The 16,383-nt window shown below is 44.2% G+C and overlaps 2 protein-coding genes across 5 annotated transcripts in view; one reads left to right on the forward strand and one right to left on the reverse strand.

Annotated features, from left to right (window-relative positions):
• The first annotated feature begins 5,421 nt into the window (after positions 1 to 5,421).
• Positions 5,422 to 6,729, forward strand: id1 (inhibitor of DNA binding 1, HLH protein). Of its 2 annotated transcripts, none has more exons than XM_085455925.1 (2): positions 5,422 to 5,898; positions 6,137 to 6,729. In XM_085455925.1, exons 1-2 carry the CDS (start codon positions 5,542 to 5,544, stop codon positions 6,173 to 6,175), a joined length of 396 nt encoding a protein of 131 aa, XP_085312051.1. In that variant the 5' UTR covers positions 5,422 to 5,541; the 3' UTR covers positions 6,176 to 6,729. The 2 variants fall into 2 exon arrangements, with proteins under 2 accessions (XP_085312051.1, XP_085312052.1); XM_085455926.1 differs by having other exon boundaries at positions 6,140 to 6,729.
• A 4,811-nt stretch (positions 6,730 to 11,540) lies between these two features.
• The window catches only part of ncoa3 (nuclear receptor coactivator 3), a 35,728-nt gene continuing 30,885 nt past the window's right edge, over positions 11,541 to 16,383 (reverse strand). For all 3 annotated transcript variants that reach the window (XM_085455933.1, XM_085455932.1, XM_085455930.1), the window contains 11 exons: positions 16,220 to 16,337; positions 15,873 to 16,109; positions 15,449 to 15,661; positions 15,193 to 15,310; positions 14,889 to 15,054; positions 14,410 to 14,766; positions 14,160 to 14,255; positions 13,831 to 14,056; positions 13,555 to 13,747; positions 13,235 to 13,430; positions 11,541 to 13,143 (listed from right to left, as the gene is read on the reverse strand). In XM_085455933.1, the coding sequence (XP_085312059.1) occupies positions 13,132 to 13,143; positions 13,235 to 13,430; positions 13,555 to 13,747; positions 13,831 to 14,056; positions 14,160 to 14,255; positions 14,410 to 14,766; positions 14,889 to 15,054; positions 15,193 to 15,310; positions 15,449 to 15,661; positions 15,873 to 16,109; positions 16,220 to 16,337 (1,932 nt within the window). In that variant the 3' untranslated portion in view covers positions 11,541 to 13,131. The remainder of the gene's footprint in view (positions 13,144 to 13,234; positions 13,431 to 13,554; positions 13,748 to 13,830; positions 14,057 to 14,159; positions 14,256 to 14,409; positions 14,767 to 14,888; positions 15,055 to 15,192; positions 15,311 to 15,448; positions 15,662 to 15,872; positions 16,110 to 16,219; positions 16,338 to 16,383) is intronic.

Below are 16,383 nucleotides of genomic sequence, written 5' to 3' on the forward strand. Positions count from 1 at the left end.
AGAGTGGAGGAGAGAGCTCAGCCTGGCCCAGCCATTGTCCCCAGGTCTGGGCCCTCTGAATGGGGCTTTGTCAGCTCCCCAGCTGCCACTGTCCATGCTCCATCGTTGGGCTTTGGCTCCCATGTCCCCTGGCCGTGCTGACTGGACGCCTCTGTGCAGCTGTGGGGATGTGCACGTTTGTGTGTCTGTGTGTGTGTGTGTGGGATGAAGAGAGAGGTCAGGTGACGAGCCATTTGTCTCACAACACACAGAGACACACACACAAATATGTGGCTTAACATAAGGCCTTGCTTGTCATTTCAAAGGGATGCATTCAGTTACCATGGAATCTTAAAAACAACAGAATGAGTTCCCATCTTCTCTTGAGTTCAGGAGCAGCTTGTGTTCTCACATGGCAAAAATACATACTTTGCAAACTACAACAAATGCATCACTTTTGATTTCACTCTAAGGGTAAATTATGCATTTGCAGACAATATGCATTTCAACAGGGATGTCCCAGGTAAAATTAGGTAACGCTGGACATGTGAGCGCAGGCAGAAGCTCTTATTTATTGTTCTCCATCTCCTGCCTGCAGCAGGGGGCAGCTAGCCAGCAGCAATCAGGCCTGTCCCCCATAGGCATCTTGTGGCAACCAGCTGAGAACAGCTGGCTTCCCCTTCTGCTACTAGCGGACCTGGACTCTGCTGGAAGTCCTGGAAAGGAGAGGGGCTTGTAAGAGCTGACAAAAAGCCAGTATTCACACACAGACAGGTTGTGCTAATGAAGAGGCCTCATTAGGCTGCATTTACAGTGTCTATAGAGGTGCGTTTGCTGTTCAGTCCAAGAAGGCAGAATCTCTTCAGGCTGTGTTTGGAGTTTAACTACAGCCTCAATATAAAGTTTGTGTTAAAACATCCAAAATGGCACCTGTGTGATGTCAAACCGAAAGAAGTAGGGGGAGGGCTGAGGGGAAATACTTGCTAGGCGGACGGAGGGTTGGTGGGTGATGGGGATGACCACTGAACGGAAAAGGGACTCTGGTGTTATTAGATTTGCAACAAGCTGTAACACTGTCTCTCATTGTGTATCCCTCCACCCCGGCCCTCCCCCGAACCCCTAGCCGTAGAGAAGACTCCCAGTCCCCCCACCCCACCTCTGAACACCCACTCCTCCCCACAACACACGCACTCCCAGCTAAAGCTCGCTCTCCAGGCAATTGCCACTGGAGTGGAAAGTATTCCAGAGCACAATGCCTATGCTCTCAATGGGTGCTTTAGCATGCCACCAGTGCGCTGTCACCAGCAGATGGGGAGCTAATTAGAAACCATTAAAGGGCTTTGATAGTGTGTGTGGGAACCAGGCGGAGGGAGATGGCCACAGGGGTGTAAAAGGAGGGGGTGAGCTTTGGGTCCGGTGAACGCACACATACACATGAACACAACTGAGAGAAACAGATATAGAGGGACCAAGCTGTCCCAATGATTCCTCTCAGGCCAAGGACGCTGAGCAGAGGACACCTGGGTGGGGGGAACTTCAAGGATCTCCACAAGGTTCAGCTGCACACCAACTATCAGATGGAGATAGCATTCCTGTAACCTGCCCCTGCCTTTCAGGGAAGGGCGTCCATCCACCCACCCAGTCTGCTCCCTGCACACAGGAAAAACACCCAACAGGCGGTGAGGCTCCAGCCGGTCTGCACTTTTTGATGACACATCTGTGAACTGGGACTCCCACAGGAAGTGAGTCCTAACCACTGGTCCTCAGTCATTACACAGGCTGGGCTTGCCAGGGAGGTGCCAGGCCACGCCGGGGCACACGAGGATGTAAGGAAACACACCCACAGAAGGTGTGACGTACTATGTTTAAAAAACACAACTAAAAATCTCACACAGATCAGCACAAACTTTCTTCATTCTTGTGTTGAATGTGAGGAACTTGAGGTGCCATGGGTCATCAATCAATCATCCGAGGATAGACGTGACATTGTGGTGCGGTACCACAAGTTTTATACCTGACACCACACTTCCCCCCAACCCCGCTTCTCCCTGTCCCATATGAGCCTCTCCACACACCTGCACACAGGTGTGATCATTATCAAGCAAACAGGAAGAGCCTGACTGGGAACTGGAAACTAATCCCACAGCTGCGAGGAGTGGCATGTGCATTTGTGTGTGTATTTGTGTGTGCTTGTATATGTTAGTGAAAATTGTTGAAAACTTAAAAAGTGACACTCGCTTTTCATAATCAAATTCCACCCTGTTTCTTTTCGACAGCGTATTTGGAGAATCATACCAAAGTTAAAATCCTCTGTCCAAGAAAGCATAATTGTGCTTTGGTCACTTTCATGTTTCAGGAAGTAGTACGAGGGCTACTTATTGTCCTTGCAGCAATAATAACAGCAGCAAAAGTGTCAAAGCATTACTGGAATGTCCTATTTCCTCCCAGTGAATTCCTGCACCAACTTTTGTCCCCCACCCACCCATGCGGCTTCCTGCAGTGTGCTTTTATAGATCTGTTTGCCGTAGCGATAAAGAGGGCGTATTAGCTAATATGTTTCCCCTCCACCGAATGGAACAACTTATCTAGGAAAAAAAAGCTACCAGAAAAGTGTTTGTGTGCTGGCATAAATGCTGCAAAGATACACCGTGTCCTTGAAAGAAAAATACCAGCGCTTCTTTTTGCCGTTTGATGACGTGCGATGTTGCAAGAGCACTGACACAAACAGTAGCCTGTCAAAAATAAAAAGTTAAAACACAGAGCCATAATCAGCTCACATATAAAGAGTCCACGGGGAAATGAATTCTGTGTCAGTGATGAAGGAGGGAAGGGGAGCGGGGAGAGAAAGAGAGGGCACTGCCATTCTGTCAGTTAAAATCAGGAGCTGTTTCACTTTTCTTTCCCCTCCTCTGCCTCTTCTCTCTGTCTTCTCTCTCTCGCTCCCCTCGCCTTGATGTGCTGTAAACAGGCTAAAAAGGGCCCAGCTGTGTGGAGTTATTGTTGGTGTCAGTAGGAAGTGCTGATAGCTTTTGCAGCTGAACAAAAGCTGGATGAGGGGAGTGGAGGGGCGCTCCAGACACTGTGGCTCCAGCCTAGATTCTCTCCCACAATCCCTGCACCGCACTCCCATTGTTCTGCCCACCCGGCCTTCCCTCCACCCTGTCAGCTGCGACCTAGGACAGAGGGCAAGAAAAAAAAAAGGGAAAAGAAAAGACAAGAAAGTAAAGAAGAAAAAAGTTTTTACAGGCTACTGCAACAGCTAGAAGAAACAGCCGGTGGTAGTTAAGTTTGTTATACTGGCGTTATCTCTGGTATGGCACAACATCTGTGCAGATATAAGCAGCGGCTATAAATGGCATTTATATTAAAATGTGAAGAGAGCAAGCTATTTATAATTTCTTCCTCCTGCAAAAGGAATGATGCAAAGCTAAGAGTTCAGTCAGTCAGTGCAAATATCAAAATATACATTATTATTTTTATGCATATGCATTAAAACAACAATTACTGCAATTGCAAACATGGGCAGTGAAAGTTGTTGTTAGAAATATATTGCACGGTATTATACAGATACTTGTGCAACTTTACTGCTTACTGTTCACTTTATTCGTGCATTACATTAATGCGTTAGCTAGTTTTAATACCCATGCACAGCACTTTCTCTTAAGTTTTTCTTTTTCTTTTTTTACATATTCTACACATTCCTGCACTGGACTGTAAAACTTTTCACAAAGGGAAACCATTTATATAATGTTTTCATTATGCATCTGTTTCTACTCCTACATATTTCTTGCAGTACTTGCTTTTACTTTCTGTTTCACGGGGATTGTTATGCAAATACCAAGGCAAATTATTTCCACTTTAAAACTTAGTTGAAAAAAAAACTGGTTTGGATTGTTTCAGAACTTTACCTGACGTGCTCAGTTTTCACACCAGCTAAACTTAAAACTTTATGCCTCATGTATTAAACACTGTATAAAACGTATTATTCCATTAATAAATCAACAGTAAGATAATATGACGCTTAGAGCGGCCATTCTATTTGCTTAATGGCACAAATTTCCCTTTATCAGCTTTTTTTATTTCAGATTTTCTGCATTATTTGCACGACAATAGCAGACAGGGAAAAGAAATGCGTTTGATGCATGATGCATTCATACCGGTTCTCACTAACACGGTGGTCACCGGAATTCCTGCACATGTAATAAAATGCATGCATTTTTTTAAAATAGTAACGTAGTGAATGTCAGTCGTTTCAAGGAATGCTACAGCTAGTTTGTGTCCTAACTCCTTTGTAGCTCCGGCTGACAGCAGCTGCTCTGCAGGTGCGCGGGGCGGTAATCTCATCCCGCTGCTTTAAGGTGATAAATGAACGACAAAAGCTCCGGAGCCGGTTTGTTCTCAGGGATCCGCGCGCCACGCAGGTGAATGGAGGAGTGCCGGAGTGCGCGCTCTCTTGTTTAACGTCTCCATGGAGACCGCCCGAGCGGCGCCAGGCTGACAGGCGTCAAGGCTCGGATGAATGGGTGACGTCACCGCAGTGGCGCCTGCCAGTCTGCTCGGGCTTGTTTGGACAATCTGGGGGGAAGATTCGGAACAGAGCGATGCGATCTGAGTGCGCGCGCGCACACACACCCAGATACACGCACACAAGGCTGAGCGCACACTGCAGAAACATGTGAAGGAATCCGTGAAGCCGATGCTCACACTGGTCTTCCTTCAACGCTGAGAGCCTGGAAAAAGAGACCGTGCTCGTCCAAAGAAGTGCCGTTTGTGAGTATAAAGAAAGCTTTGAGTGAAGAGAGCGAGGATTTTAGGAGCGTGTTTTTCCCCAAATCGGTCAACACTGTGACATCGAATAGTAATAAGCAAATGATCGAGAAAATTGAATAAACCGCTTAACTGTTCAGACGCTGCATTCCACGCAAATCACGTAAATCTAAAAGAAAAAAATGAAACCCTAATACACTTTTAGAAAAGGTTACTCCTTCCCAGAACTCCTTCCCAAATAAGTTCTTTAAACTTTTACTGTACTATTGTCATCCACATCTGCAGTGGCATCAACAATTGTGAAAAGGCACTGTGGTAGCCCAATTATCATTAGCCATTCATTCCATTCATCCCGTCCCACACGCATTCTCACAGCGCATACCCAACCATTCACCACCCTTTGACTGTCCCCAGGCAATCTACACCTGCAGAGTCCCCAAGCCGTGGACAGCTGGATTCCCACATATTACCCATAAAAGACACACATTTGTTTCCATTTGTAACGCCATCCCTCAAACAGATTGTAAATCCCGATAACCAGCCGAGCGCTGTCACTGGCTGAGAGAGAAGTTTTGAACCGCCCCCATCAATACAAACGCAGCTGTCCCATTGGCCGTCCTCCTTCAAACCGGACGATTCGGCTCCGCCCCTGGCGTCTACTTTCTTATAAAGCCGGGGAGGTTTGCCCATGTGGATGTTGCGAACTGTCAACATTGCGTTGCTATCAGTCCTGAAAAAGGAGACCAACCCAATAACTCTTCTTTCTCTTCATTTTTGGAAGCTACACTAATCAAGATGAAGGTTGTCGGATCTACCTGTGCCCTGAAGAGCAAAGGCGAGGACGTGGTGCGCTGCCTGTCCGATCAGAGTCTGACCATTTCCAAGTGCAAGATCCCGCTGCTGGACGAGCAGATGAGCGTATTCCTCCAGGACATGAACAGCTGCTACAGCAAACTGAAGGAGCTCGTGCCCACTCTGCCCACAAACAAGAAGGCTAGCAAAGTGGAGATCTTGCAGCACGTCATTGACTACATCTGGGACCTGCAGGTCGAACTGGACGAGCCGGAGAAGAGCCGCCAGCACACCGTCAGCAGCGTGCCCCGCACGCCGCTTACCACCCTGAACGCGGAGCTCGCCAGCATCTCAGTGGAGGTAAATTTCTCGCCACTCATACTGAATGAATCAGGGAATGGGCAGTAGTCCAAACAGAGCTGCATGCATTCAGATAAAAACATGTATATAAGTGTCGGTGCGCGTGCGTAAAGTTTGCAAGCCCGTGCGTAAAAACTCAATTTGCGCATGGATAACAACTCGTGTGCTTTGCTAAAAAATATATATATTTATGTATATATACCTGCGTTGTACTAATCAACCTACTTTCTTCTTCCAGCAGAACGGATGCTCAGATGACAGGATCATGTGTCGTTAAGAGCTCTTGGAGCATCGCCCCATCACATCACATCAACCACAGCGAGGGGATGAACAAGGCTACTTAATGTGACTTCTCGAACCGCATCAAGAATTACAACCGTGAACTGTGTATGGACGTTTCGTACTCCCAGTGTTAGATAACAAGTTGTGTGGACATTCTGCGGCGACGAGCCTCTCTTTTGTCGCTTAACGGTTCTCGATTTATAAGAGGGTCACGGGACGAGAGGAAGATGAACAGAGAGTGTCCAGATATAGACTGGGTTAGCCAGGGGACCAAGAGAAGTTCAGCGCAACCGGCATCGCCCGTTGCTTGCAGAGTTTCTAAAGAAAGCTAACGTTTCTGTTACTGCTCTTTGTATTTTGTGTAAACCATGTAGAGGATTCAACATTTTTTGTAAAAGATTTAAAAAGAAAAAAAAGTTAATTTCTCAGATTCCTGAGCGACAAACTGTATTGTATATTACAATGCCACAATATGTGAAGATATTGTTTTCTTACAATGTACATTATTTGGTGTTTTTATTAAAACAAGATCATTATTTTTGAACAAGATCCCTCTGTGTCACTGTGTCTGTGTGCGGGAGTGAGAAGGTATCTGACTCACGTGCTATACCTGGGGAGGTTTCGTTGCTGGGAGCTGTAACTGTGAAAAATAACACTGCATGGTGATTACGCTATGATGACCTTTAAAGCCTTATTAGGATTCCAATAAATCACACAAGTACACTCATATATTCTTATTTAGGAGAGCGTAAACTATTTGTCACAGAAAAGTGCTACACCTACTTTCAAGTAAAGTTAAAAACCAAAGCTGGTGGTAAACCTACTGGTTCACAGCCAGTTTAATTGGTAATTTGACTCACTAAAAGCCATTAAAGTATCACATTACAAGAGGAAGTCACACGTTAAATCTACACATTTAAATATCCTTACAGATACGGTCTTGACATAAACTTTAAATTAAAACCACGCATTAGTGACACATGTTCTGTCGAAGGTTTTCATTTATTCCCCCAACATCTGTCGAATTCTGTGGCAAAGATAAGCCCATTGATCAGCAAATAAAATCAAATAAAAACAAAAGGCTTTTCTTCACTACATAAAACATCCATTTAAATATGGTGTTTCAATATGTTCTCGTGTAAATCAGCAGTCGAAAAAATAAAAATCTGCCGGCACCGAAGGAGTTAAATGGCTTTGGCGAGGCGATTCGTTATAAGATTTATTCTGTCTCCCTGGTGCAATGTTTTTCCCATTTCCCTGCGGTGCGATGCGCACAGCTGCAGCCCCGGCGTGGCCAGTGTGTGATTGTGTTTGTGTGATAGCTTTGTGCCAAGGGCAGGGGAGGGCGGCGGGGCCCAGACTGAGCGGCGCCTCGGCACACCTGGGGAAGTTCAGGTTAAATAGCTCCACATTCCTCAACACACAGCTGATTGAAACATTAACAAACAGTAATCCACAGGCCAGGCCGCAGATGGGCCGGGAAACACGCCAACACCGAGAGAGCGAGAGAGAGAGAGAGAGAGGGAGAGACAGAGAGTTTGTCGGATAGAGATTCCCACAGTACAGTCGTATGCCATAAGTTTGCTATATATACTTAAAAGAGGAAAGAAAACAAGGGGGAAAAACAACTACACTGTTTTAGTTCTAGGAGAAGCTTCCACGAGTGGACTTATTTAACACTTTTTTCATCATTTATGATATTACTGAGCAGTTAAACTGTTAAACATATGTAACATTATCTCTGGGCCGGGCAGCCTCTATAAGAAGTTTGTACTTTTTTTTAAAATTACAGTTAAATCCAGTCGGGACTGTGTCGAGGATTTTGGCCTCAGTCTTAATAACAATGATCATTTTAATCCCAGAGTCAATAAACATAAATCATCATCAAACCCCTGCCTCCAACTCCCCCACTCTATTGTCCTCTGGCGAGCATGAAAAACATTGCAAGTCTTGATTATCCGCTGTGTACGTGTGTCAAGGATGATAGAGGAAGACAACAGCGCCATCGTGTGGCAATCTTAACACATATCACATTTACACAGTATGGCGTGTTTTTAGAGACGAAGGAGCTTACTGTACTGCGATAAATGAACTTTACTCGATTGTTGCCCTTTTCCATTATACCTTTGCTTTTGACTTACTGCTCAACTGATTCCACACCTGTGATCTTTAATTGAAAACATGTAAACATGACTAATTATAGAATCAAAAACAAAGGATCACCAAGTCTTGCAAGAATCAGTAATAAAATATAAGGATGCAGATCAGAACTACTCACTCTTACTTTGTTTATGAACATATTACAGTGCATTAGCAGAAATGAAACGTTTTGCTCAGTTACTGCAGATAAGGGGAAATTACAGGCCGTTTTCCACTTACACTCCAGTTACTGGTTTCTTTTCAGTAATACTTTAAATATAGCAGTATTTTCCTGTGGCTTAGTGTCTTAATGTTTCAGTTGTGGACAAGATGATAACAATTTAACCAAAGAGTCATCTCCCATCTAAACCTCCCAGGTGTTTTGATTCAAAAACAACTTTTAGACCCAAAGAAAAAGCAGGCATTTCATTTCTACATATATATATATATACAGTGGGGCAAAAAATTATTTAGTCAGCCACCGATTGTGCAAGTTCCCCCACTTAAAATGATGACAGAGGTCAGTAATTTGCACCAGAGGTACACTTCAACTGTGAGAGACAGAATGTGAAAAAAAAATCCATGAATTCACATGGTAGGATTTGTAAAGAATTTATTCGTAAATCAGGGTGGAAAATAAGTATTTGGTCACCTCAAACAAGGAAAATCTCTGGCTCTCACAGACCTGTAACGTCTTCTGTAAGAAGCTTTTCTGTCCCCCACTCGTTACCTGTATGAATGGCACCTGTTTGAACTCATCATCTGTATAAAAGACACCTGTCCACAGCCTCAAACAGTCAGACTCCAAACTCCGCCATGGCCAAGACCAAAGAGCTTTCGAAGGACACCAGGAAAAGTATTGTAGACCTGCACCAGACTGGGAAGAGTGAATCTACAATAGGCAAGCAGCTTGGTGTGAAAAAATCAACTGTGGGAGCAATCATCAGAAAATGGAAGACATACAAGACCACTGATAATCTCCCTCGATCTGGGGCTCCACGCAAGATCTCATCCCGTGGGGTCAAAATGATGATGAGAACGGTGAGCAAAGATCCCAGAACCACACGGGGGGACCTGGTGAATGACCTGCAGAGAGCTGGGACCAAAGTAACAAAGGTCACCATCAGTAACACACTACAACGGCAGGGAATCAAATCCCGCAGTGCCAGACGTGTTCCGCTGCTGAAGCCAGTGCATGTCCAGGCCCGTCTGAAGTTTGCCAGAGAGCACATGGATGATACAGCAGAGGATTGGGAGAATGTCATGTGGTCAGATGAAACCAAAGTAGAACTTTTTGGTATAAACTCAACTCGTCGTGTTTGGAGGAAGAAGAATACTGAGTTGCATCCCAAGAACACCATACCTACTGTGAAGCATGGGGGTGGAAACATCATGCTATGGGGCTGTTTTTCTGCCAAGGGGACAGGACGACTGATCCGTGTTAAGGACAGAATGAATGGGGCCATGTATCGTGAGATTTTGAGCCAAAACCTCCTTCCATCAGTGAGAACTGATGAGAACTGAAGATGAAACGAGGCTGGGTCTTCCAACATGACAATGATCCAAAACACACCGCCCGGGCAACAAAGGAGTGGCTCCGTAAGAAGCATTTGAAAGTCCTGGAGTGGCCTAGCCAGTCTCCAGACCTCAACCCCATAGAAAATCTGTGGCGGGAGTTGAAAGTCCGTGTTGCTCGGCGACAGCCCCAAAACATCACTGCTCTCGAGAAGATCTGCATGGAGGAATGGGCCAAAATACCAGCTACTGTGTGTGCAAACCTGGTAAAGACCTATAGTAAACGTCTGACCTCTGTTATTGCCAACAAAGGTTATGTTACAAAGTATTGAGTTGTATTTTTGTTATTGACCAAATACTTATTTTCCACCCTGATTTACGAATAAATTCTTTACAAATCCTACCATGTGGATTCATGGATTTTTTTTCACATTCTGTCTCTCACAGTTGAAGTGTACCTCTGGTTTAGGTGGGGGAACTTGCACAATCGGTGGCTGACTAAATACTTTTTTGCCCCAGTGTGTGTGTGTGTGTGTGTGTGTGTGTGTGTGTGTGTGTGTGTGTGTGTGTGTGTGTATGTGTGTGTGTGTATATATATATATAAATAAAGGCATGTGCACACTTTACAAACTCCGTATGCACTTCTGCAGCAGAGCTTTGTTGTTTCTTCTTGTCAGACTGATCAGTGTCAATCATTTGTGTACTTATTTTACTTTCTTTGTTTGGATTTTGATTTCAGATTAGTTTTGACCCCATTAACTCCTTTCTTTGGTCACATTTCTCTTTGTTTTGTCGAGTTACACATGATTGTATTTATTTACACCCTTTGATAAACAAAATTTAATTTAACTTGCTGTAACAAAGGAACTTTGGGATGCATTATTTTAAACAGCAGAATTCAGCGAGCAAAGCAGGGAGTGCGATTTCATATGTAAATATCACTCTGTTTCCACACTTCCTGTCCGGTCAGAAGTACTTGACAAAGTTGTGATGACCTACTCGACCATCCAGAGATCGATCAGCTCCTTCAACCAAAACCATTCTCTTTTACACCAAAGCATTTCACAGAAACTACAAACTGATACTTTGTTATAAACATTAAGTATTTTTGCTTTATGCAGATTGCACATTAATAACTGAATGTTGATAAATTTGCAAAGAGTCAGTCTATACGAGTCACGAGTTTAACATTTTGCATTAGAACTATGTTAAACTGCATCGTTCTTTTAAAAAGATTGATTTTCTTTACAGAAGCCCTCTCAGTGTAAAATATTTTGCTGTGCAATGCAATACTTATTCAGGAATCCATTTACTTTCATTGTCTCATTTCTAAAATATGGTATTGTTTTGTAATTGGAAGTTTTCTTTTATCATTATTGTTCTTCTTTATGTCACATAGCTTAAGTATTTAAGAAAGAAAATAAGCCCACAAACTTTATTTCTTTATGCCCTGAAAGTGGAAACCGTTTCCAGGTTGACTAGAGTGTGATACTGAAAATACAAGAAAAGCCTAACAGAACACCAAATCCTTCACGTCTTATTTTCAGTAACTTGACAGCAGAAGCGCCCCTCCTCCTCGCATCCATTTTGTACGATCAAACTAATCATTCTGACAACGCAGCGCACCCGCTGATATTTACTGACGTGTAGAGAACTGCACACAGGCATCACAGCTTATGAACAGTAAATAATTGGAGAGCCAGGAGTGTTTAAATAGAAATTTGTATTTTATATCAATATCAACATCAGAGAAAAAAAAAAAAAAAAAAAAAATCTGTAATATACATCCTGTAAAATAACAGCTTATCTTACCTCCAAAGAAAGAAAAACAAACCAAATGATCTCCTGCCTCTTTTTTGCACTTCATTCAAACTTCAAGATATTTTTTTATTTTTTTATTTCTTTTTCTCCTGAAGTAACAAAGTCTGGACATAAGATGAAGTTGTTTCCTGAAAAATAGATGAGATATTGATATGTCTTAAAGTGGATGTTTTTTTTTTGTTTTGTTTTTTTTCTACATCACAACAAAACATGCGTGTTTTTTTTTTTTCCAGTCCTCTCCCCACTGCACCTCACTTTCCCACTGTGGAACAATCCATCTCATGTCCATAACCACCCAAAGCTTTTACAGATCCAATGATATGTACCCATTTACCATCAGAATAATATAACACAATGTAAAAAATGTACACCAGAAACCTCAGAAACTATACATGTGGAAAAACATCTTTGGATTGCGCATGTTGAAAAGGTAGATTCAGCAAGCTGATAACAGTCGAAACAGAACATCGTGTGAATAATAATAATAATAAAAAAAAATAAAAAAAAAAGCTGGACTGACAGAGCTGCTGCTGCTCCTGGGAGGGGGGAACACTGCTGATGACGTCAAAGCTCAAACCTTCAACGCATCAGATACTCGTCGCAAGTTAAAAAGTGCCTAAAAAAACGTAATACATAACCTTATTGTTTTGTTTCCAAAATTAAAAAGCATTCTGTAAATGAAAAAAAACAAAAACAAAAAAAAAAAAAAGGAAATCAGATCAGCATTGACCTATGGGACACAAAAATACAACCAGGTCTCATACTTTGTGCAAGAACGGGCCTTTAAAAAGCATGTTTGATAATATATTGTAGAATATTTACAATTCATATTCACAGAGAACATTTGAGACATCTAATACTGCAGTACCATTTGTTTGCTTATAACAGGGATTAGGATGCTCAGGTACAGTCTAAAGCATAAAGGCAAGAGTTATTGCTCCAATCTGCATAACATAGTAAACTGTGTGCTTATAGCTTCCAATGACTTTAGAATGAGGCGCATCCAAAGGATAAGGAAGAAAAAAAACAAAACATTGTTGTGAAGGCATTGAATCTCTAGTAAGGCTGTAATGAAGAAATATTGCATCAATCTCTCACCCCCCGAAACAGAAGCCTTGTGGTAAAGTGCAGCCACAGCCAGTTGTACCGTAGTCCTGTTCTGCAGTCTGGCTGTGACGCTGAATACTGCCTGACAGCTTCAGGTCACACACAAACGCACGTGCAAACACACAGCCGTATCGGATTTCTGTATACATGTGTGCGGATGAAACCTAGCACAAATCATTTGTCCTTTCAGCCCACACCCTCTAGGGCGAGCAGCATGTTGTGCTGAGTTCTTTGTGTCAAAATTTATGCTGGGGGAACTCTACTGTGTGTGTGGTGAATATGTGTGTGCGTCTGCGTCCAGTTCCTCTCCTTGTTCAGCTAAATCTGCCACAGCTGAAAGGTCCAGATTCTGTCATGAGCCACAGGTCCTCAGCAATACTTCTGCAAAAAACACACAAAGCAGACAGACAGTTACAAACGGAAATCCTCCGAGCAGCAGCTGAAACACATGTAAGACCCTAAAATTATCCACCTGGTCAGGTCCCATTGGCATTCGGCCCATCCCCATGGAGTTCATTCCCATTTGACCCTGCATCTGTCCTGGCATTTGAGCCATCTGTCCTGCACCAGCCCCGCTGACCGGCCCGGGTCCCCCCATAGAGTTGTTAATCATCATGGGTCCAAACTGGCCCTGATTGCCCTGCTGGGGGAACTGTTGAGGATAGGACCTAGACAAGGAGAAAAATGAAAAGTAAATTACCTCTGTAACTTGATTTTGAGAAGTGCTTAGGAACGTTTCTGTTAAGTAACACTTAAACAACTGATGACTAAAGGAAGCATGATGCAGCATACATGTTACGTGGCATTCCACCCTGCGGCCATCCTTTCAAGTCTCCAGATGGGTACGAGTGCCCTCCCTGTGGATTTCCCTGCATTCCTGGCATCATTGCATTCTGTGGTGGGCCTCCCATTCTTCCTGGCATTATATTTCCTGGTGGGCTGCAACCTGGAGTCATGAAGGCTGGGTCCCCCTGCTGGTTCATCCCTGCAAATAGTGCAACAGTTGTTGAGTGGATAGGAGGATATGACAAAGGATACTGACAGCTGGCTCTATCTCAGCCAACTCACCGTAGTTGCCTCCATAGTTGAAAGCCTGCTGTCCAGGCTGGTTCATGGGGGGGGGGCCCATTGGATTATCCATGCCTGTTGGTGCTGTGACATTAGGAGGAGGGCTGAAGGTACCTGCTGCCCCCTGACCTTGCTGCTGCTGCTGCTGCATCATCATCATCATCCGCTGCCTTCTTAACTGCAACTCTCTGCGCTGAGCTAACACCTGGGCACTCAGGAAACCCGGCTGCAGAGAACAACAATGCTCAGTGTTAAATAGGTAAGTTGGAGCTTTGCTGCCGTGTCGAGTGAACGCACGCTACATTACAGATGAAGTACTGTCTACATACCTGTCCACCCATGCCAGGTTGCATGCCTGTGCGTATGACAGGGTTTCCTCCAGGGGTACTTTCCATCTTTACAGCTTGTCGTGCCTGGTTCATAAACTGCCGGGTGAGATGAGATAAATACACCTTGTTATTCCTTTATACTATTTTTTTCACATCCATATTTAACAAACATACAAGAAGACAGATTTCAAAGAAACAAGTTGGAAGCCTGGAAGACTACCTTTAAAAAAGTGTGTCATAGAGAGATTACCTGTTGTCCTTGTAGTCTCTGCTGTAGTTGAAGTCTCAGAGGCTTGTTGGCAGTCATCATGCGAGGTCTTGGCATGTTTGCGCGGGGGTTGCCTATACCCCCCATGCCAGGAAAACCCCCTGGCTGCCCCATCTGATTCATCATGGGACTGAAGGTTCCAGGAGACTGGCCTTGCATTGCATTGCCACCATATCCAGGCTGCATGCCCATCGAGGGGGGGCCTGGGTAGCCTTGGCCATACATGGGTTTTTGGTCCATGCCTAAGGAGGTATCAGGCCCTGGGAATGGCCCCGATGGTGGTGGGCATGGACCCTGGCTTTGATCTTGGCTGTGCTGAAGGCCATCAGGTCCCTGGGCCTGGCATACAGAGAGGTTGGTTTGTTAGTGGACTAAACTTTACTAGAATTCCTGTGCATGTTAAGCCAAAAGTGGTTCTAACAATGGCACTAGTGAAGTTATGACTTAAGTGTGTCTCCTACCTGGCCTACGATTTCAGGGATGCCTAGAGCTCGGTCTATCTCCTGAAGAGTACTGACATCAGCAGCCTTGAGCAGAGAGTCCAACTGGTCTACAAGTTCATCACTTGGCCCTTCACTATTGGGCAGAGGCCCCAACAGTTCTTCCAGGGGGTGTGCAAATGGGTCCCTAAACACCAAACCAAAAAAACCATAACGAACAAGTTTTCAAAATGTCACCTTCAGAGTCTAATAATGTTAGCTGCTGAGTTCAGCTCGACATCTAATACAAGAGAAGATAAATGTGGGATTGGTGCTGAAGGTTCACCTGTTTATGTTATTCTGTGGTCTCTCCATTCCCATGGCAGAGTCAGGCCAGGAGGGCGACTGAGGTGGGGGACCGTGTCCAGAAAAAGGTCTCATGCCTACATTAGCATCACTGTTACCTAGAGACATGATAGAAATGCATGTATGGTTCACAATGCACTTAACAGAAAGCTTTTAAATAGTCATGTTAGTATGTTGCACACAAATTAAGGGCATTTTTTTTTAGGTTCAGTCTACAACAGAGACATGTGACATACCCATATCCATGAGCTGCTGCTGCAGCATAGATCTGGTGTTTCCCGGTGCACTGATGGAGCGGTTTATTAAGGGTCCTCCCAGTGGACCAGAGCGACCCATGCCAGGGTGTCCTGGTCCAGCTACAGGGCTGCCGCTGGATCTCTGCATCCCCCATTCCCCTGGCCCTGCCATGGGAGGGCGCTGAGGAATACCCATGCCTCTGCCCATGCCTCCTGAATAACAGGAAAATATACAGAGTGTTTCATTACTGGGTGTTGTCAGTCAAGGGAGTAGCTTCTGTGTGCTAAAGGTGGTGGCTGTAACTAAAAATGTTAAAGTAAGTAGAACTCAAAAAAAATTTCTCATGCAGTTTATTCTGTTGAACAGGTATAAAGAGAAAACTTGGAGATATTATATATTTTAGGAAGTAAGTGCTTAAGTTACTTGTAGGATTGCCTCTTGGTGGACACACACTCATGCCTGCAGGATAGCCATTAGGCACAGCTCCTCGGATTGGAACGTCCATGTTCTCTTGTTTGACCACTGTGGAAGAGGAAATATTTCTTCTTGTAGCCAGACTGCCTCCCATTCCTCCCTCTCCACTCATGGGTTTGGAATCCAAGGACAAGGCTCTTTGATAGGCAACACGCGGACTTGGAAGAATGGGGGCTCTCTCTCCATCTGAAACAAATACAAAACCAGGTTTAAGGTCCCTTCACACTCTTCTGTGTATTACTGCTCAGCACTTGAGTCAAATCACATGATGCACTTGATTATACTGACTGACGTACCATGTAAACTGTCTGGAATATTTCCCTGTTTGTTTCCAGTTTCCTTCCCAGCTCTGGGATCTGAGTCAGGGAAGAAGCCGGGGTTGTTCCTGGGAACACCTAGAATGGTCTCCAGGGTCTGAACCATGAAAAAAAAACAAAAAAACAAAACAAAACAAAACAGG

Source organism: Copadichromis virginalis, linkage group LG5 (assembly GCF_057382275.1).
Source record: "Copadichromis virginalis isolate Kocher_CV1m ecotype Utaka linkage group LG5, C_Virginalis_male_GT1.1, whole genome shotgun sequence".
Taxonomy (NCBI): domain Eukaryota; kingdom Metazoa; phylum Chordata; class Actinopteri; order Cichliformes; family Cichlidae; genus Copadichromis; species Copadichromis virginalis.

What these genes read in the sequence shown, in the direction of transcription:
- id1 (XM_085455925.1), top strand. Translation starts at nt 5,542, where the DNA reads ATGAAGGTTGTCGGATCTACCTGTGCCCTGAAGAGCAAAGGCGAGGAC. An exon ending in TCGCCAGCATCTCAGTGGAG is followed by an intron (nt 5,899 to 6,136) that starts GTAAATTTCTCG and finishes TTCTTCTTCCAG; the next exon opens with CAGAACGGATGCTCAGATGA.